This window comes from Heterostelium album, assembly GCF_000004825.1.
Source record: "Heterostelium album PN500 unplaced genomic scaffold PPL_contig1, whole genome shotgun sequence".
In the NCBI taxonomy this organism is placed as follows: domain Eukaryota; phylum Evosea; class Eumycetozoa; order Acytosteliales; family Acytosteliaceae; genus Heterostelium; species Heterostelium album.
In genome coordinates this window covers 615,058-636,904 of record NW_008805078.1, presented here as the reverse complement: position 1 = coordinate 636,904, position 21,847 = coordinate 615,058, and the positions used below count along the sequence as shown (strand labels likewise).

Here is a 21,847-nt window from a genome sequence, read left to right as displayed (position 1 = left end):
TTGGGTTTCATAAATAAATAACAAATTAATGTTTATTACACAAGATTTAATTATATGATATAATTTTCTTTTAAATACATATATTATAAATATAATTATAAATAGTAAAAAAATAGTTGTAGTATGTAGTTATCATTATTATTGTTGTTGTTGTTGGAATATTTTTAGTTTCTCAGTAACAAGATGTTTGTTGATGTCGATATGATCATCTTGATAGAATGCCTTTTTTTCGTTCGATGGTGATTGAGTCGATGAGGTGTCTGGTGAGTTGATTTTAGGTAGAGATGACATTCTTCTGAGTGTTGGTGATACTCTGGATGCTTGATTAATATTGTTGTTGTTGTTGTTGTTGTTGTTGTAAATCGATTGTGTTTGTTGTTGTACAGATTCATGTTTGGGTGGTGATGATGCATGTGTTGATGCACTTATGATCGGTGCTCTTCCACCTGGTATTGGTGCCGATGTTCTTTGATTGATTTGAACTGGTGAAGTCTCATGGATAACCGGTGCTGACAGCGGTCTAAAACTATGTGTTTGACTTGGAGATGATGTTAAATTGACAGGTGTTGAAGTTGATGTTGATGTTGATACAGTGGTGGTTGGTGATGTTGAAGTTGATTTAGGTTCTTCAAGTGATGCTGTTGAAGATGAAAGTGGTCTTCTAACAACAGTTGTTGATGCTGATGATGTTGAAGTTGAGAGAATTGGAGATGTACATCGCTTAGGTTGTTCAATTATCATTGAGTGTTTGGTAACAAGTGGTTTGATTTGTAATTGTTGTTGTTGTAGTAGCTGTTGATTGGCAACCTTTAGCTCTTCGATTGATGTCAGTAGTGGTTGTAACTTCAATGTGAATACACTGAGAACATTCTGCAGTTCTTGGTTGACGTAGGATATGAGGTTTCTCTCGACACTGTTGACATGCTCCTTGAGCTCCTCCACGGCATCCCTATTCTTATTGTCAATGTAGCTAAGTACTTTTGTTTCGAAATTAGAGATCTCTTGGTGAATCAACTCACCGAGTTGAGCGGTTTGCTCGCCGCTATGATGTAACAAGCTGGAGGAAGTGGGGTTTGGAGGGAGTGGAGGAAGTGGTTTCAAGGGCATACCACCAGGTCCGCGGATCTGTGAAGATGGAATCTGTGACTTCATTGAGAGTATCTCTGAGAGTGCAATGGCTGCCGATGTACTCTTGCTCCTCGAGTGATTGGCTCGCTGTGGAATTGGCTTCTTAATCTTGTGAACCATGGTGCCGGTGGACGAGTATTCTTCGTCGTTCTCACTGTCGTCATCGTTGTTTGATTCATCTTCTGCATCGTCATCCTCTCCAAAGTTCTGAGCACGCTCGCCATGGAACACAGTAGTGCTGAATGGATCAACTTCTTCGTCGTCGTCGGCATCTCCATCGCCATCGTCTTCACCATCGCCCTCGGCATCTTCATCTTCGTCGAATTCATTGCAAGTCGAGTAAACACCCTTAAATACCATAGTGCCCCTAGTAGCAGTACCAAGTAGTCCTCCTTTCTTCTCTTCGTTTGAGTCGCCACCACCACCGGAATGGTTGTTGATATCCGTAGAGGAGGAGGCAGATGTTTCATTCGACTTTTCAGTGGCTGCCGAGGTAGAAGTAGAGTCTGTGTGATTCTCATGATTCTTCTTTGCTTCATCATGCTTCTTCTTCTTTAGTCTTAGGACTTGATGAATGAGATCACCTAGTACTTCAGGTCCCTTTGTCTTTTTCAAGAATGGGTGATTCAACAATTCCTTAGGAGACAAACGCTTCTCTGGATCCTTCATCAAACACTTTGATAAAAAGTCATTCAAAAGTGGAGACCATTTCTTTGGCTCTGAAAATGTTGGTGGTGACCAAATCGGTACCATCTAAGAGTAAAATATAATTATAAATTAATAAATGCAACCAACTTAATATTATCGTTTATCATTAATTTACCTTCATTGCTCGCATTGGATTCATATCCATATGAGGTGGAAGTCCATCTGCCATTTCGATAATAGTGATACCAAGTGACCAAATATCGGCTTTGTAATCATAATTCTTTTTTAGAATTACTTCTGGTGCCATCCATAATGCTATTATTTATATTCATAAATATATTAATTATTATTAAACAAAATAGTTAAAAAATAGTAAATAATATAGTAAATAAAATTAACATACGTGTTCCAATCATTTCTTTTGATTGATCATCGAAATCAGATAGTTTCTCAGAGACACCAAAGTCAGCCAATTTAACCTCTGATTGGTCTGTCAATAGAATATTGGCAGCTTTAATATCACGATGTATAATATTTTGATTGTGAAGATAGATCAATCCTTTAAGTGTATTCTTTACTACAAATGAAATCTGTGATTCATTCAATGTTTTCTCTGTTGACTCTATGATATCACGAATCGATCCAAGTGAACAGAAATCCATTAAAATCTAAACATAAATATTATTTAGTAAATATTCCTTATTTAATAAATTAATAAAAGTTGACATTTTTTTTTTACTTACCCAAATCTTATCTTCATTTTGTAAAGATCCAAAATATGATACAATATTACTACTTTTGCAATTCTTTAAAATATTAATTTCGTTCTGAAGTGACTGTGCTTCGGATTCTTTGATCTCAATGACTTTGATTGCCAGTGTGAATCCAAGATCTTTATGGGTACCCTTGTAAACGGAGCCGTAGGCACCGTCACCCAGCTTTTCGTCTAAAACAAAATCATTGTGTCCAGTCCATTTGAGATCGAAATCGACGTGCATCTTGTGGACAACACTGTAGGGTGCAGAGATCTCTGTGTCCAGGTCGAATTTTGGTTGTTTCTTTTTCTTTGATGTGGAACTCGACTTGCTTTTGTTGGAGGAAAACAAATGAATATCGGGACCACGTAACATCTGTGCTCCTTTTTTCATAAACTTGTCCAATCTGCTGCTACTACCAGTACCACTTGGTGAATCAGTGTCGGAGAGAGGCGTTGGTGATCTAGCCGATGGACTTGCACTGGGTGTGAGGTTGTTGTCTTTGATATTCGATGTCTTCTTATTGCTGAATCGCGAGTTTGAAGAGTTGGAGAGAGAGGGTGGTGGTGTTGCTTGTTGACCGGTGTAGGAGAATGGAGTTGGTGATGTAGGAGTGGAAATGCTTCCATGATGATGGTGAAGATGTCCAGATGCTGGCAACGAGCTCGAAAGCATATGATGACCGGCATTCTCGTCAAAGTCTTCATTTATAGTACTGGCTGTCATTGTTCCGAGTGAAGATGAATCATCGGAGCGAATCGAAGTGTTACTGTATTGTCGTTGTAGATTGTTGTTGTTGACGTTTAAGGTGCTATTGTGACTGTTGTTAGAGTTGGACGATACAGCTGAGGATAATGATGTTGTAGAGTCGGAGCGGTTCGATTCTGCGAGTGGAACCGGTGAGGAAGAGTTGCTACTACAATTTTCCAGTGTTATTTTAGTTGGAGTTGTATTACAACTATCGGAGGAGGTGGTGGTAGTGGTCGATGGTGGACTAGGTAGTTGTTTTATAGCTTCATCTGATTGTTCTATCACTGCTGCTTTTGTTGTATTTTCAATAGTTGGTGATGAAGATTCTTCTATTTTACTACTATTGTTATTATTATTATTATTATTATTATTACTACTGTTTGATTGAGTACTTAATAGGTTTTGAGTGGAAGGTGATTTTAGCACCTTTTGAAGAAAATTTGACATTTTCTAATATTATGGCTAAATGATGATGTGTGATTTGTTTTGGACCTTTTTTTTTCTTCTATAGGTGTATGTGGGGATAGGGTTAGTTTGGTGATGAATTTTTGTGAAAACAACAGGGTTTGTCTTTTCTATTCTGTTGTATATTTGTTTAAGAAAAGTGCAAAAGTGGAGGGGGTAGTTCTTTATAGTTGGTGTGATGCCATTGCAATCAGTGAACAAGTCTTGAAGTGGTAATAAAAAGAAAAACAACAACAATCAATTGAAATGGTGATGGGTTTATTAATAAAAATATGATGCAACTTTAAGATAGTATTGAGTGTGGAGTCCAATTTTTTATTTTAATTTAAAAACAAAGTGGGGTATTCATTTTGGTTAACTTAATTGGGTTTAAAAAAATTTGTTGTCTTTTTTGTTGTTTTTTTATTTTAATATATGTGTGGTCTCTAGACTTTGATGTTTTTAAATAAAAAGATTATTATTTTAAAGAGTTTGAAAATCAATGGTTGTTAAAATTTTAAAGTTATGATTAACAATATTTTTAAAAGATACAATAAACTAGACTATATAGGTATACCTTTTTATGGTAATGAATCTTTTAGTAATCTGATCTGTCAAAGTTATGTTATGTTTTGTTTGTTTTGTTTTTTTCAAGAATTAATTTGAAATAACTATTTATAAGAAGTATGAATTATCATTGAAATAAACTTGAAGGTCATAACAATCATTTATTATAAACCGTTAAATACTATGAAAGATTTTTTTAGATTTTTAAAAACAAACGACTGCAATAATTTTAATTATTATTATTACTGTAATAGGAGAATAACACGGTGTGTGCTATGATACATAATAATGCGAATAATACAACAATGATTGATGTTCTTGATATTGTAAGATACACTTCTTCTTTTTACTGATTTTAAATATTGCTCTTTTATTTTATTTTCTTTACCTTTTATGCTATTTGCTATTTTTTTACCATACTAAAACTTGTTTCTATCTATTCCTCTTATCTGATTTACTAGTATTTTTGTTTCTTCTTCGTATTATTTCACAAGGATTATAATACCAAGGTGATCACACAACAAAAAACAAATTAAAAGAATTTTTGTTAGAACACAAATTGATTCAAGTAAAATTTTTTTGCCCAATAATTATTATTGTCGCAGTGCTAAGTTTCTTACCCTATTGCAATTTAAAATCTAATTTTTTTTTGATCAGATATTTGTTTTTTCATTGATTTTAATAATATTTTTTAAAACATACTAAATGTGAAATAGATTGTAGAGATAATCTAAAGTTTTTATTTTTATTTTATTTTTTTGTACTTTATCAAGTGAAAGAGTGTTGTTCATCCGACAATACTCCAAGACTCTTAGAAATGATCTGCCAGCAACTCATTTTCAGAAAGCAGGTACTGGATCTCTCATTGTTTTGAATAGCATCAGAAATGGGAGACCAATACAACTTGCTTGTATGATTTCCAACCAAATTATTAATTAAGTAGCGATATAGTTAACAACAAATAGGTAGATGACAAAAATAAAGATGAGTTTATAAATTATTATTTTTTTATTTTGTTGTTTGATTGTTAAAGTAAGTTAGGCGATTGAATGATGGGTCATTAGGTTTTGATTGAAAGAATTCCATCTCGAATCTGTTACCAACTCTCTTTAGCATTATTGTATCGATTATATATGTGTGTATGTGTGGAATGACTGGCGAAAAATGATTGATTGGATTTAATATAATTTAATGTTTTGAAAATAAATGAAATAGTCTAATTAGTGAAAAAGATCGATGTTGCTAAATTTAAACGTTTCTCTTGTAGATCTTGGACAACAACTTGTAAAAGACTTCTTGTGGCATGATTTTAACGTTTTTGATCTTCTCGACGAGCATTTGGTGGCTTTCATCTTCGTATTTCTTAAAGATTCTCTCGATTCCAATTTCAGCATAGATCTTCTTGACGGCAGCGACATCCGCTGGTGCCTCACGACCGTAGACCTTCTTGAGATGAACAATTTGCTCTGGATTGGCGTTGAGTACGGCCTGACAGACGAGCCAGGTGCACTTGTTCTCCTCGATATCACGACCGATCTTTCCAATGACCTTTGGATCACCGTAGCAGTCGAGGTAGTCGTCTTGCACTTGGAAGTACTCTCCCATTGGCAAGAGGATGTCCTTGGCGGTGTCGAAAGCTGGCTTGCTGGTGATACCGGCCATCAACATAGCCAACGCAACTGGCAAGTAGAACGAGTAGTAGGCGGTCTTGTATTTAACGATACGACGGTAGGTGTCGAGCGAGTACATCGAGAAGTCACCACGATTTGGTTGGGTGGTGAGATCGAGCAGTTGTCCGAGTTCGGTTTGGTACGATGTCTCGTGGAAGAGATCGAGAAGATCGGCATAGTACGACTCGTTTCTAAAGTACTTCTTGACGAGAATGTAGATGCATGACTCCAAGATGAAAGCGTCGTTGATGGCGATCGATCCAACGGTGGCGTTTGGCTCACTCGAGAGCATGTTACGTGTACGGTACCAGCATGGTTGACCACGACGTGTGATCGACTGGTCCATGATGTCGTCGGCGACCAAGAAGAAAGCTTGGAGCCATTCGACGCACCATCCTAAAACGTTGGCTTGGAACACCTCTGAACGAGTCAATTGACGACCCTCTACCAACAATTGCAATGAGTGGACAACGGTGAGACCACGATTCATCTTACCACCGGCAACACTAGAATCAATCAATCTGCTAATCCACTGTTGTTGTTGTGCTGGAATATCCATACTTGGTAAATCCTTGAGAATCTCTTTTGTCAAGATTGGTAAGATATCCAAAAAGTTTTGGAAATCTTCCTTCTTCTTATCAGCTTCACCGTTTGCTCCAACATTATTGATTTCTAATTCTAAATGTTATAATTTATGAATTGTAATGTAATATATTTGTATAAGTTTAAAATATAAAGTATATAATAAGATAATTATGTTCTACAAAAAAAAAAAGTAAAAACAAAAAAAAAACGAGATATATAATCTTGAGATTACAAATTATTGATTGTAGTACAACACTTTTTTATTTTCTTATTATTATTTATAATCTATTTCCAAATAGATTGTAGTTATATATATAGTTATTTAGTTTTAAATTTACTTACCAGACATGTTATTGTTTTCTGTCAAGTGTTTATTAATAACACTAAGTCTTTGAATTGGTGAACTCATATTACTTTCAAAAAAAAAAAAAATAATGTCAGTAAAATTTATTCTATTTTGTAGATAGTTGTTTTGGTGTTTTGATTGTGTTGGCCAAAACAACAAAAAAAAATTGTAGAAAAAAATAAAAAAAATAAAATTTTTTTTAATCTTGTGACACAGTCTTTAAAGAAATAAACGAATCAATAATATCATCTCAATATTATTATTAGTTTTTAGTTTAAAGTGTGTGGGTGTGTATGTGTGTTACCATACCGGTTCTTTATTTATTTTTGAATAATGAAATTTATCTATTTTAACACGACAATAAATTTAATAGATTAAAATATATTTTTTTTCAATGATATTTTTGTTTTTGTTAAAAATAAATAGTATAATTGTTATATTTTAACTTGATAATTAGGTTAGTTGACTATGAACAATCATATTCTTTTGTTGGGTAACTTTCATATCAGATAAAGAACATCAATGATAGTTGTTTTTTTTATTTTTTTTTTGTAGAACCCAATATATCGACCCACCAAACAATAAAAACAGACAAATTGCCCACAAGAGTATTAAATATGTTACTATAAATTGGTAAATAAAAAAGTTGATGTTTTTTTTTTTGATTTTATTTAAATAAAAAAATAATTAAAATAATTAATTTTTACCAGTGCACTGTATAGATGCAGACTTCTCAACACAGTCGCCTGGATGATAGTTGGACTGACATGATCGACAGTGATACACTTGTTTCTTACCCCATGCACTTGTTATTTTACTGAAAATAAGTAAATATATAAAAATTAGATTGGTTCAATTTGAATTATCAAAAAAAAAAAAAAATAGATAGATAGATTGTAAACTTCAAACTAAATTATTATTACTTACGTCTGACAAATATTACACATAACAGAATGGTTTTGATTTACTTTGATAAGATCATGTGGAATGAGTGCACCCGATGGTTTCTCAAAGTCGGACAGTGAGAATGCTCGAGAGGGTGGCGATGCTAACTTCTCTAGAGTTGCCACCGATTGTGAGCGTGGCGAGAGCAGCGAGAATATTCCGCTACGTGGTGAAGTTGACATCTTTGGTGAGGTGATTGGCGGTTGCGTTGAAACGATCGGTGTTGGTACCACAATGGGTAGATGTGAAGTGCTCGAGGAGCTAGGTGTAGGAATGGCCGATCCCGACTGGTGCAGAGGAAGATGGTGATGCAGGTTCTCCATCGACCTGTTGTTCTCGTTATATACAGTGAGGTTGGGAGTTGAAGTGGTAGCATTGACATCTCTATTTCCAAAGAACATTGACAATCTAACTGATCCTCTCTTGGTGCTCTTCTCAGATTTCGTATTGTTACTTGGCTGATTACTGGCGCTACTACTATTATTGTTGTTGTTATTGTTATTGCTGCTGCTGCTGTTTGTTAAGTTATTACTAGATGAACTACTCTTTCTCGAGGGTACAGGTGTTGGATTGCTACTGACTCCGCTGGACGATGAAGATGCTTGTGAATCAAGTGTGGTATGGGCACCAGAGAATGTGTTGAAGCTGTTGAGAGCAGCAGAGTTGGGTGTTGGATCGGATGTCTTCCAAATGATAATGGTGTGATCCCACGATCCTGACCAGATTTGTGAGGTCAGAGTGTTTGCCTTCTTGATAAGAGTGAGGCAGCTGAGCGCATCACGATGCACCGGTTCTATCTCCTTGACAAGCTCCAGTGTCTCTACGTGGTGAATCTTTATGGTTCGGTCCCATGCACATGACCAAACATGGTTGTTCACTCGCAACAGGTAGAATACTCTACTCTTGTGGTCTGTTAATCTCTTGACTAGTTTACCGGTGTTTGGATCCCAGAGACACACAAGGTTATCACTGGAGCACGACCAGATATAATTGTCAACGGGTATCATGCAGTGCACCATCTTCTTATGACCCTGAAGCGTGTCGATCTGCTCGAAAGTAGTGGAGTCCCATCTGAGGATCGAACTTTCAGTACCAATCCAAATTTGGTTGTTAAACTTGGCCATGCTGACAAGATAGCTCTTTGTTTCTATCTTTTTGATGCAACGATATGAAGAGATAGACCACACACGGATTGCCATATCGGCAGAGATCGACCAGATGTTTTGGCCCACCAACAGTAGCGATGTAACGTGACTGGAATGACCATCCAGTTCTTTGAGTAATTTACCACTCTTGGCACTCCAAACCTTGATCTTGGAATCACGACTGGAACTCCATACTGTTTTACCAACTACAACCAAGGTATATACACCGTGTGGAGAGTGTCCAGGACGAGTTGCAACGGTGGTATGCATGTCTTTGTCCATGACGCGAATCGATCCATCACTACAACCGACCCATACATGCTTTCCAACTTCTGCCATACATTGAATGGGTGCAGGTGTAGGATCGTTGTTCAACCAACTGATCATATTCTCATTGTGTCCCAACAACGAGTTGACTTTGACCATTCGTTTGGACGACGCATTCAAATCAAATGAGGCAGCACTTCTTCTTAGAGCTCTTAGTTCAGCCGATGATTCACAACGCAGTGTTGTATTCTCTCTAAACATAATGTCTTTGGAGAGGAGATTCTCATCCATTGAGTTTGAGAGTGGAGTAGTTGTGGCCGGTGGAGGTGTGGTAGTACTGATTCCAGAGGTAAGAGAAGATATGTTTGACGCAGTTACTGGGGACACTCTATCCGATGAGTTGGAAGGTGGTGTCGTCTGCTTCATAGAATCAGGAGGAGCAGGACATGGTAGACTACTAATCAGTTGTGTCAACTTCTTGGCAGCGTCTTTCGAACTACCATTGCTAATCGATGAACTAGGTGACAACTGAGGTATCTCAGTGGCAGTTGAGCAAATAGAGTTGGATCTACTTCCATTCATTGGTGGTGTTCTCTTCATTGTAATAAATTGTGAATGAGTTCTTTGAAGTTTTTGAGTTGTTGTAGTTGGCTAAAATAGAAACAATTAATTAATAAGTCAAATAAAAATGATATATATAAGTTTAAGTTACCCTTGATATTTGTAATCTTAAATCATTAATTTGGTCAGCTCTTTGTTGACTTAATTCCCTTTCTTCATCCAACTCTTTCAATGTTGAAGAGTGTAGTTTAATTAATTCTTTAATCCTATTAATTATTAATTAAATTAGTAAATTAAAGTTAGGAAGTTTAAATAGTTATTTTTTTTACAACTTACTTTTTAACTAATTCATCTACGGATGTTTTGTTGGATTCAGACTTTAATTTCTCTTCTCTCAAGGCAGTTAAAGTTTTTCCATGATTTTCCTTTTCGAAAAGTAACTTCTTAAGAAGTTCATTTCTCTCCTCTTCCATGTCGATTACTGATGTTGGAATTCCACTGGATGATAACGAGAGTCCAATACCTTCCTTTGGATTGGAATCATCTTTTACCTTTGCTTGAACCAACTTTACTTTCGATACAACACCATCGTCTACCTTGAATTCCAACATTACTTGTGAAGATACATTTCTTGGAATGGACAATGTGCTTCCAAGATTTGGCATCTCACCACTCATGCTATTGGCCAACTCTTCCTTCAGTTGCTGAATTGTATCGACCGCTGATTGGTATCTCTTCTTCTCAGTCTCAATGGTTTCTCTCAGTCCTATGTTGGTCTCTTCGATTTGATCGATCTCATGCATAAGTGTCTCCAAATTCTTAATATTTGTTTTTGCTAAATTGTTTTTCTCTTTTTTCAATTCATCCAGTTCTTCCATCATCTATTTTTTTAAAATAATTATTAATAAATTATTAAAATATAGTAAAATTTATATAATCTTTAATTTACCTCTTCAAGTTGAAGTTGAAATTGTTCTTTTTCTCTTTCTTTTTCTTCTTCTACCATTGTTTGATAGTCTGATATCTGTTCAATAAGAGAAGAAATTGTGGATTTGGCTTGAGCCAATGATTTCTTTGAGTATGCCAACTCCTCTTCAGTTGTCATGTGGCAACTATCAGAGTCTGACTCGTCATCATTCTCACTGAGATCACTACACGAACTTAAATCAGATGATAGATCACAATGACTGATTGTTGGTGAAATTGTTGTTTTGTTATTGTTTTCTGATTTACTGTTGGCATTGTTGATGATTGGTGTTTCCAATTTATTATAATTATTTGATCGTTCATTTGAATTGCCTGCTTGTTCACATTGTTCAATTGAGTTGGAATTGAACGATGGTGAAGAGGTAGTTGCCAACATAATAGTTGTGGTATTTGCAATTTGATCTGATTGATTATAATTTTTTGTTGTTGATTTTAGTGGTGGAGAAGGCATTGTTCTGAGTGGACTGAGTGAAGATGTTATTGGTCCACGAGGACTAATTAATCCCCTCGGACTAGAGACCATAAAATTAGTCTCAATTTCCATTTCCTATTATTATTTTATTATTATTATTATTAAATCTAAAAAATAAAAATAATAATTATATAATTATTTTCCAAAAAGTTATAGTTATCCTAAATTTTAATTTAATAATGTAATTGAGAATCTATTAAATCAATCTTTTGGAAGTGTTAAAATTATTTATGTGATTGTTTATTTGAAGGGAAAATTGTTTGTTACTAAAAATGATGATGATGATGTTGTTGTTGATTTGTTGATTGATTGATTGATGATATCAAAAAACAAAAATAGATATAAATTAAATTTAAAAAATATATATTAATATTGCATTAGGTTATTGAAATTTGATAGCAGAGTATCGAATTTGTTACAATCATGATATCCTGAAACAAATAAGAGTAAATTAAAATACCAAAACCCAAACAAAACAAATCAAATCCAATCAAACAACCACACCACCTAAAACAATATTAAAAAATTGTGTAGTATTTATTTGTTTACACATATCTACCACACCAACAACACTCACTCCTTATCAGATGGATTTTATTTTCATATGTTGTTTTTGTGTTGTTGTTATTGTTGTTTTTCGAAAATAAAATACAGCATCATCAAATAGAGTGTAGTGGGGTCGTGTCTAACTAAACTCTTTTGAAATATTTAAATTCATTACTATCTTCACTTCTTGATTTTATAGTATTCTAAAATAGGTACATAAGAAGAGGTGTGTGTTTATGTGTCTGTAAGTGTTGTTTAATGTTAGTGGTGCAACAATAAATCTATACTTATATATATACAGTAATCATAAATCAAACAAGATATTTATTTATCAAATTTTATTGTTTTATTTTTGTTTACTTTCCAGAAATAAATAAAAAAAATGACAACCACTTCTTATATATGTGATTAAATGAGAAATCAAAAGTGAATGTACACTCACCAAACTATTAATTACTACCACACTACCACCAATACCACAGTTATTAAATTGAAATCAACAGAACGTATTAAATACAAGATTTCCCTTTGTTTTTCAAGTTTCTCTTTCCTTATGCCCCTGCAACTATAATATATGAGTGGACAACAAAATAGTCTTGAAAAACTAAATGTCGTTTAGATTGTATTATTAGTGGTATATGTATAGTGGATGGGCTATTTCATTAAACAGCAGACAGACATCAATATCACAATTATCACCAATCAAACAACGCCAATTAAAGATTGTTTTGACCTTTAAATTTTTATATGAACAATTATTCTATATCCTGTTATCGAATTTCAATTTTAATTTGTTTTGAAATGTAATGAATTATGACTCGGTTAATATAGATATTAAGTTGTAAATGTAAGAGTATGTATTGCAATCAATCATGATTATCTTTTTATTTATTATTTTATAATAATAAATATTTTTTTACATTTTTATTATTATTTTTATTGATAGATAATTATTTTGAACAGAGACATATGATCGTATTATTATCTCATTCATTCATCTAATGAATTTTAAAATGAATTCATATTGGTTGTGAGTGCGTGTGTCTGAGTGATAAATATGATTAAAATCATTATTTTGTTATGTGTGGTTTGGATTGTTAATATATCATGGTGTTTGTGTGGGGGGTACAATGCAAATGTATTAAATTGAAAGATGATAGTGGTATTCCACCAAATGTAAATTTACTATTTTAGTTATGAAATTAGAGTTTGTAATTTAGTTTGAATAAACATCCAAACTCTCCTTCGAAAATAATTCTTGCACAACACTAATAGTACAATATAAACAAATGTAACCAAAATACCACAATGGGAATAGATGATGATGATGATGATAATTGTAGATAAAAGATACTTTTCAGCAACTTCTATTGACAACTATACATTGTGAATCGTTTTTTTGGTCAAAACAACGAGCTAGCTGTGGGAGATAGTGTGTGATCATCACAACATACTCATACACAAAGAACAAGTTGTTCTTTTTTGGAAATAATCACATATTGAATATCTGCTATCTATCTATGTGTAGAGCAATGAGCATGATTTATTGAAACTGATCCAAATGTGAAAAAAGCAACAAATTATTAGCAATTAACAATAAATAGTTCATTACCATTTATTATCATTATTTTAATTTTAATAGATAGATAGATCTGTTGTTGTTGTTGAGTACGAATTCCACATCTAATCATTGTCAACAAATACATTTCACATTCCAACAACAATTGTTTGAAATAGTTATAGAGTTTATTTAAATTATATAACTAACTAATAATAAATATAAATATTTAATAGATCTCTATAAAATTTTATTAATTAATTTTGAAAAAATAAAATAAAAATAAAATGATCAAAAAATGATCAACAATAATAATAATAATAATTCGTCACACAGAAGAACAGGTTTTTCAGATTCGACTGGATTAAGTCGGAGAAATTTAGCAGGAAGTGGGTCTTCAATAAATAATAACATAAATAATAATAATAATAATAATAATAATATTAATAATATTAATAATAATAATTATAATAGTAATAATAATAACTTTGTTGCAAATGAGTTTGGTGGAGGTGGAGGTGGAGGAAATGATGGTAATGTTTCAAATATGAATTTACCTTCTCAAGGTGGTGGAGGAGATTTGAGTAATATAAGAATGTCATCGTCTACGAACAGTAATGTTTCTTTCTCAAGAGGAACGAATGGTGGAGGTTCACAATACCCAGAGACTAGAGGCGAATCCAAGAATACATCGGATTTCTACATGATGAGAGCATCGCAAAAGGCGTCGTCTTATTTCCCGATATCTGAGGAGGAGACACTAGGTCATCACGGTGATGAATTAGCAGCACAGATTATGGAGGGACCTGGTATGACAGAGAAAACAGGAATGTACGTCTACGCCAAGAATTTGACATACACCGTAAAGAATGAGAGTAACCACAAAGAGAGATTGGATTTGCTCCACGACATGTCGTTCTATTTGAAACCTCGCGAAATGACACTGATTCTTGGTTCTCCAGGTTGTGGAAAGTCCTCTCTATTCAAAGTGTTGGCCGGTCAAGTTAAAGATGCCAAACTTGAAGGTAGTCTTTTGTTCAACGGACATCCTATCAACCATAAGAATCACCATAGGGATGTAGCGTTTGTCACCCAGGAGGACTATCACATGCCATTGCTAACGGTGAAGGAAACACTTGCATTTGCCTTGGATTGCCAAGCTCCATCGTCGTTGACCAAGCAACAAAAGAAAGATAAAGTCGATCTCTGTATGAAATCACTTGGACTCTATGAATCTAGAAATACTTTGGTTGGTGACGAGTTGGTCAGAGGTATCAGTGGTGGTCAGAAGAAGCGTGTCACCATAGGAGTCAACGTCATCGGTGGAAGTAATTTGATTTTGATGGATGAGCCAACCACTGGTCTGGACAGTTCGACATCACTCGATATCATCGGTAGATTGAGAAGAATCGTAACTGAATCAAGTTCACCTGCATTAATCACTCTCTTGCAACCGAGTGCACAACTAACGTCGCTCTTTGATAATCTTATGATTCTATCGCTTGGTCAAATTATTTATTTCGGTCCACTGGCAGATGCACTTGATTATTTTGAAAAGCTTGGTTTCGTATGTCCAAAACATAATAATCCATCTGAATTCTTTCGTAAGTTATCTCTTTACAATTTCTTTATTTCCAAACAATTTAAATTGTTAACCAATTATTATTTTTGTATTTTAAACAGAGGAGATTGTTGATGATCCTGAAAGATATTCATATTTACATCCACCAAAATGTCAAACTTCAGATGATTTCGTTAAAGCATATCGAGAATCAACTGGTATGTAGTAGTAGTTTTACTATTATTCTTATTTAATATGCTAATTTCTTTTTATTGGAAATAATAATAGTTTATCAAGATTTAATGAGATCTTTGGAAGAACATCCAAATGGTATTATGGGAGATCAAGCTCCAGAGGCGATGATAGATTCGTCGGATCAACCAAAGTTTAGTCATTCCATGCCAAGACAAGTTGTGTATACTGTTGTTAGAGGATTTAGAATGATTGCTCGTGACTATGCCGGTGCTGCTGTGAGAGTAACAAAGGGTGTCGTAATGGGTCTGATTCTAGGTGGTCTTTTCTTCCAATTGGACCATGATCAAAAGGGTGGTAACGATAGATTTGGTTTACTATTCTTTGCAATGACTTTTATTATCTTTTCATCTTTTGGTTCCATTCAACAATTCTTTGCACAAAGACAAATCTTTTATGTACAAAGATCAGTAAGTAATTTATTTTCTTATTATTTGCTTTAAAATTGTATTTATTTATTCTATTTTATTTATAAAATATGTATAGCAAAAATTCTATGGAACTACACCATATTTTATTGCCAATACTATTTGTGATATGCCAGCAGCATTTCTGGAAATCATTATATTCAGTTCCATTTTGTATTGGATGTGTGGATTAAGAGCTACACTGGTTCGGTTTGGTTATTTCCTATTCATGTTGATTCTGTAAGATATAGAAATACTTCCTCTAGTTTTAAATCATTCATTTTATTAATTTATCTTTTAATTATTAAACATTTTAGGGTTGACCAAATGTCAAATGGTTTTGTAAAGATGGTTTCTAGTTTATCACCAACGATTGGTTTAGCTAATATCATATCGTCTGCAGTTCTTGGTATACTTTTGCTGATGTCTGGTTTCATGGCGCCAAGAAATATCACTGGTGGCTGGTGGATTTGGCTATACTTTATATCGCCGTATACGTGGGCGTTCGAAGGTTTAGCAATTAATGAATTCTCTAATCAGGCTTATTATTGTCGGGACGTAGAGTTGGTTCCTCCGCAGTCCGATCCGCTACTGAATGTTCCAGTCGAGTTTGGTGGTTATGGTGGAAGTCAGGTATGTCCAATGACCCAGGGTGAAGACTTTCTCCGACAATTTGGAATGCATACCAACGATGGATTCAAATATCTTTGTATTGTTTTCATCTTGTTTTACACTCTGTTCTTCTTCAATGTTGCTTTCCTTGCTCTGACATTCTTGCGTTTCTATCCAAAGCATAAGACCAAGGCGATCGACAACAACAAGAACTCATTCTTGAATATCTTCTCACGTGGAACCTCCACTGGAAAACAAAAGGTGTATTCACAATCTCAGTCAGAGTCTGTTATCACTAGGGCAGCTTCTTCGAGTGGAAGTGCGTTCACCGATGTCGGATCCAGTGGCCCCACCATCGCCAACGCATCTCTATACAGTGAAGCAAAGGTGCAGCGACAGAACGAAGAGGAGGCAGTACACCAACGTTTGAAGAAACGAAAGAAGAAGGTCAAGGACGAGCATATAATACCCGAGGACAGATCTAATCTTATTACCGATGGTTCGTACCTCGAGTTCAAAGATCTCTGCTATTCCGTCGACTACAAACAAGCTGATCCCGACAATCCAAAGATCAAGAAGAAAATCAAACTTCAACTACTCGATAATGTCAGTGGATTTTGTAAGCCTGGAACTATGTTGGCGCTCATGGGTCCGTCCGGTGCTGGAAAGTCAACACTTCTCGATGTAATCGCCGGAAGAAAGACCGGTGGTTATATCACCGGTGATATTCTTGTCAATGGCAAGCCAAAGAACAAGTTTTTCAATCGTATTGCTGCTTATGTCGAGCAACAGGACGTTCTTCCACCAACACAGACTGTTCGTGAGGCAATCCATTTCAGTGCAGAGTGTCGTCTCGACAAGTCAGTCTCCAAAGAACAAAAGCTCGAGACTGTCGATAAGATCATCGAGCTACTCAACCTCAAGAAAATTGAAAACATGCCTATTGGTGTGCTTGGCGATGGTATTTCACTGTCACAGAGAAAGCGTGTCAATATCGGAGTGGAGCTAGCAAGTGGACCGCAAATCCTGTTCCTCGACGAACCAACCAGTGGTCTGGATTCTGGTGCTGCCTACAAAGTTATCAATGTAGTTTCAAGAGTCACCAAGAAGCTGAACAGAACGGTGATCTGTACAATCCATCAGCCGTCGTCAACGATCTTTGAGAAATTCGACTCGCTTCTCCTCCTCCAAAAGGGTGGAAAAACAATCTATTTCGGTCCACTCGGTCACCACAGTGAAGATGTATTACGATACATCTCACAATTCAATATGGAGATCAAACCGCACTATAACCCTGCCGATTTCGTTCTTGAGATTGCCGATGGCACCAGACAACCGTTGGACGAGCATGGAAATAAACTGCCATTCGACGGTCCCGGTGAATACAGGAAATCCGATATCTATTTGATTACCAAAGACCAAAGTGCTCAGGGAATCGTTCCCAAAGATTTCACTGCTCCTCAGTATGACCACCAGTATGCGGCGTCTTGGTCGCACCAGTTTGGTGTGCTACAGAAGCGTGCTGCACAAAGCAGAGTTCGTCGTCCAATCAACATCATTGCCAATCTCTTCCGTTCGTTATTATTGGCCACCGTTCTTGGTACTCTGTTTGTGCGTATGAAGCATGAGCAGCGTGATGCGCGTGCACGTGTCTCATTGATTTTCTTCTCGCTCTTGTTTGGTGGTATGGCAGCAATCTCGACGATTCCAACGACCTGTTTGGAGCGGTCGGTATTCTATCGTGAACGGGCATCTGGTTTCTACACGGTTTCATCGTACATGCTCTCCTACATCATCTCTGGCTATCCACTACTCTTTTTCACTGTGGTATTCTACGTGGTACCAGTGTTTTTCATCTCTGGATTGGATAGCGGTGATCACTCTGGCAAGTTCTGGTTCTGTTTCTTCATGTTCTTCTTGGTGTATCTGGTATACGATTCATTGGCGTTCTTCCTGGCGTGTTTCCTTCCGAACGATGTTGTGGCGACTCTCATTATGGGTGTGTGTCTCTCGTTGTCGTCGTTGTTTGCCGGTTTCATGATTTCCAAACCCAACATGGCGAAAGGTTGGTGGTTCATGCACTATATGGATATCATTCGGTATCCTTTCGAGGCGATTGCCGTCAATGAGTTTGATGGATCGACATTCTATTGCACCAACAACAAGGGTGCAATCCCGATTCCACTGATAGACGGTTCCGTCAAATACTACTGTCCAATCACAGACGGTATTCAATGGATTCAAAGTTATGGATTCCACTGGTGGATGAGATACATTGATATTCCAATTACCATTGGTTTCTACCTGATCTTTATGATAGGTGCTGCTCTATCATTGAAATTCATCAAATGGCAAGTCAAATAAATTTATTGCAACAACCTTTTTTAAATTAATAACAATAATAAAATAATTGTAAAATTGAAATATAATTAAACAACAAACTCATTGTTTATTCCACTTTCATCTCTATTGACAAGTCAAGCTTGAGTCAACATGCATACGAAATTGAAGTTCAAAAAAAAAATTTAAATATTTAAATTCAAAAATTTGAAAATGATTGATCGTTGTTGTTGTTTCATTTATATTACATATTTAATTATTTTTAATATTTAACTTTTTTTTTAATAGTGAATCATATCATATTGAATAACGAGTTGAGTTTAAATTAGCAGATCTATAGTTAAAGTTATAATGAAGCTATACTTGTTCTTAAGTTAATGATAAAAGGTATTGTTTTCATCTCGACAACCTAATGATCATTATTGCAATGCAACTTTTAGATTATGATTTCTTTACAATCGTACTAACTATATTGTCAATACATGATGCTAGATTAAATGGATAGTAATATAGATAAATCATCATCATCGCATTCCGATGCTGATCTATCTACTTCTTTGACACCTTCTCAAGGTTCTGTTGCACCTTTAAACACTCCGTATGATATGCCAGCTACAGATACAGATATTCACTTTAGTACTGGCAATACAGAGCAGCAACAACATATTCAGATACAGATGCCAAAAGCTACAGCTCCACTTCCGTCATCCCCAGCCTTCACCACCACCACCACCACCACCACCAATAACACAACAACTTTACCTAGTCTACCAACTAGATCACATGTAACCAACAACAACAACAACAACAATAATAATAATAATAACAATAGCAATTTACCAACAACCATTAATAATGGAACGTTATCAACACCTCCTTTGACATCATCATCATCATCAACAACTCAAATACCTAGTCCACCAAACCAACAAAACAAACAACCATCTCCACCACAATCAAACTTTTTTAAATCAACTACTTCCAAATTGAATACACTAGATTATCCTTTAATTATCAAAGGAAAGTCCGATAATAATAATAACAATAATAACAATAATAACAATAATAACAATTTCAATAATGTCGATGAAAATAATAATAATAGTAACTTGGATATTACGAATAAAAATAATAATCAGAATATAAACTATACACTTCCGATCAAACAAACATCACTGCCATCAATATCTCATCAACAAACACAAATACCAGCATTACAAAAAAGAAAATCATTATCAAATACAACTTCAATTCCTTCGCCTTCCTCTACAGCCACACCATTACCATCTTCACAATCGTCACTAAAGAATTCACCAAGATCGGTATCACCGACTTCATCTTCACCGATTCAATCACCGTCGCTTCTATCATCGTCCAATGGCAGTATATCATCATCGACCAACAGTACAGCATCTACAACAAACAACAACAACAACACCACCACCACCACTACAACTTCCAGTCAGCCAACCAAGATGTGTCACTGCAAGAACTCCAAATGTCTCAAGATGTATTGTGAATGTTTTGCAAGCAAACAACTCTGCAATGGATGTCAGTGCTTTGGTTGTCACAACAATGAAGATCACATAGAGAGTGTAGAGAATGCACGTGCCAGCACACTCGAGAGAAACCCCGATGCATTCGGACCAAAATTCAAACAATCATTTGTAAGTGCCGTCCCCTCTTTTTAGAATATCAATTTGATTATATTTACATATTAATTCCCAATCTAATATTATTAAGAATGGAGAGAAACCAAAAGCAGAAAAACATCTCAAAGGTTGTCATTGTCGAAGAAGTGGTTGTTTGAAAAAATACTGTGAATGTTTCCAAGCGGGCGTACCTTGTAATGAGAACTGCAAGTGCTATGACTGCAAAAACAAAGGTCTTCCTTGTAATAAAGATGATCATCAACATCCACCTGCACAAACAGCCGCAAAGCCTAATAAGCGTCAGGATTCGACATCTACTCACTCACAAACGACAACCTCCAAGAAGGTAAAACTTGTAAGTTTAAATATTATCAAATGTACTTCCTAGTTATTTTTATATATTAATTTAACTATTATGTTATAGGATACAAACATACCACCTTTAATCAATCCAGCACCATTTATACCACCAATATCATCTCATAATAATAACTATAATAATAATAATAATAAAGATGATTTCAATGGGAATAATAGAATGGATACAGCTGCAATCGATAATAGAAAAAATAGAAAGAATCATAATGTAAATATAGGTAATAGTTTATTGGACAATAATCATAAAAATACCAAAGATATTAATAATAACAACAATATCAATAATAATAATAATAATAATAATAATAATATAAGAGAGAATAATTTTAATGATGAAATATATATAAGTAATGATAAAACAATGAAGGGTGTACTCAATAGATACATTGACAGGCAGCACTTATCACAGTTTTCATACGAACTATATATGTCTCTAAAGAATTACAACAATGGTGGTGTGGACAACAGTCCTCCCAACCAATTGCGATCAAAAGTATCACTCGAATGCGATGAAGATCTAGACATGAATAGTAACAATAACAATAATAATAATAACACACCAACTAACGAATCACAACAAGATTACACTAAAAAAGAAGCATTGATACTTTCAAAGTTTTCGGAATATCTATCGAAAATTCAAGTAGCCAACTCCCAATAGCAACATTAAATGTTTAAATAAAATTAATAACAATTTTTTGATTAAATTACAGAAACTATTTGTTTCTTTTACAGACATCTTCCCAATCATTGTACACTGTGACACCACGAGACAAACAACATCTATTCAAAATCGAAGATGCCAAAGCAAAGTTCACCGCTTTGATTTCTTTGGACAGGTCTTGCTTTCACTGGAATGATGGTGGTCTGAATTTGTGGGATCTATCTCTTCGTTCTGCTGCTTATAAGATATGGGTCTTTAATAGATTCCTGTTGTTAAGTAGAAGCAACTCATTTGGTTACTTCAAAACTTACATTTTACTTTTAACCAAACCGCATGCGGTCAACTAAAATTTTTCAAAAGATTTACGCCCAATGGGGGGCTCGAACCCCCGACCACAAGGTTAAAAGCCTTGCGCTCTACCGACTGAGCTAACTGGGCGAATATTCATTCACAAAAATCGAAAATTGGACAATATATTTTTTAATTTAAATTGTTATAAAAAATTCTTTGTTACAGTAACAAATATACAGTCTTATTTTATATTCAGTGTAATTTTCGTAACATTCTTTTAGTAATAATTTTCCAATATTGTTGAAAAGCAACATAA

General features: G+C 34.9%; 4 protein-coding genes and 1 non-coding gene across 5 annotated transcripts; 2 read left to right on the top strand and 3 right to left on the bottom strand.

The window, feature by feature from the left end:
* Positions 1-138: 138 nt before the first annotated feature.
* On the bottom strand, positions 139-3,728 carry pakF (STE20 family serine/threonine-protein kinase; the record flags this gene model as incomplete). Its single annotated transcript, XM_020572098.1, has 4 exons — positions 139-1,881; positions 1,952-2,091; positions 2,180-2,444; positions 2,520-3,728. The coding sequence occupies 4 exons, from the start codon at positions 3,726-3,728 to the stop codon at positions 139-141; spliced, it is 3,357 nt and encodes a 1,118-aa protein (XP_020437956.1).
* Positions 3,729-5,540: 1,812 nt separating this feature from the next.
* On the bottom strand, positions 5,541-11,342 carry PPL_01081 (uncharacterized protein; the record flags this gene model as incomplete). Its single annotated transcript, XM_020572097.1, has 8 exons — positions 5,541-6,640; positions 6,890-6,960; positions 7,678-7,710; positions 7,821-8,125; positions 8,186-9,901; positions 9,963-10,077; positions 10,148-10,692; positions 10,761-11,342. 8 exons carry the CDS (start codon positions 11,340-11,342, stop codon positions 5,541-5,543), a joined length of 4,467 nt encoding a protein of 1,488 aa, XP_020437955.1.
* A 2,330-nt stretch (positions 11,343-13,672) lies between these two features.
* abcG6 (ABC transporter G family protein) lies at positions 13,673-18,570 on the top strand (the record flags this gene model as incomplete). The annotated part of the gene is made up of 7 exons (XM_020572096.1): positions 13,673-14,978; positions 15,058-15,153; positions 15,224-15,597; positions 15,674-15,733; positions 15,760-17,292; positions 17,350-18,091; positions 18,272-18,570. The coding sequence occupies 7 exons, from the start codon at positions 13,673-13,675 to the stop codon at positions 18,568-18,570; spliced, it is 4,410 nt and encodes a 1,469-aa protein (XP_020437954.1).
* A 473-nt stretch (positions 18,571-19,043) lies between these two features.
* On the top strand, positions 19,044-21,587 carry PPL_01079 (uncharacterized protein; the record flags this gene model as incomplete). Its single annotated transcript, XM_020572095.1, has 5 exons — positions 19,044-20,213; positions 20,290-20,350; positions 20,450-20,553; positions 20,623-21,219; positions 21,312-21,587. The coding sequence occupies 5 exons, from the start codon at positions 19,044-19,046 to the stop codon at positions 21,585-21,587; spliced, it is 2,208 nt and encodes a 735-aa protein (XP_020437953.1).
* Positions 21,588-21,605: 18 nt separating this feature from the next.
* On the bottom strand, positions 21,606-21,678 carry PPL_01078. Its single transcript has one exon. It is a non-coding gene; the product is annotated as a tRNA-Lys (tRNA).
* Positions 21,679-21,847: the final 169 nt, after the last annotated feature.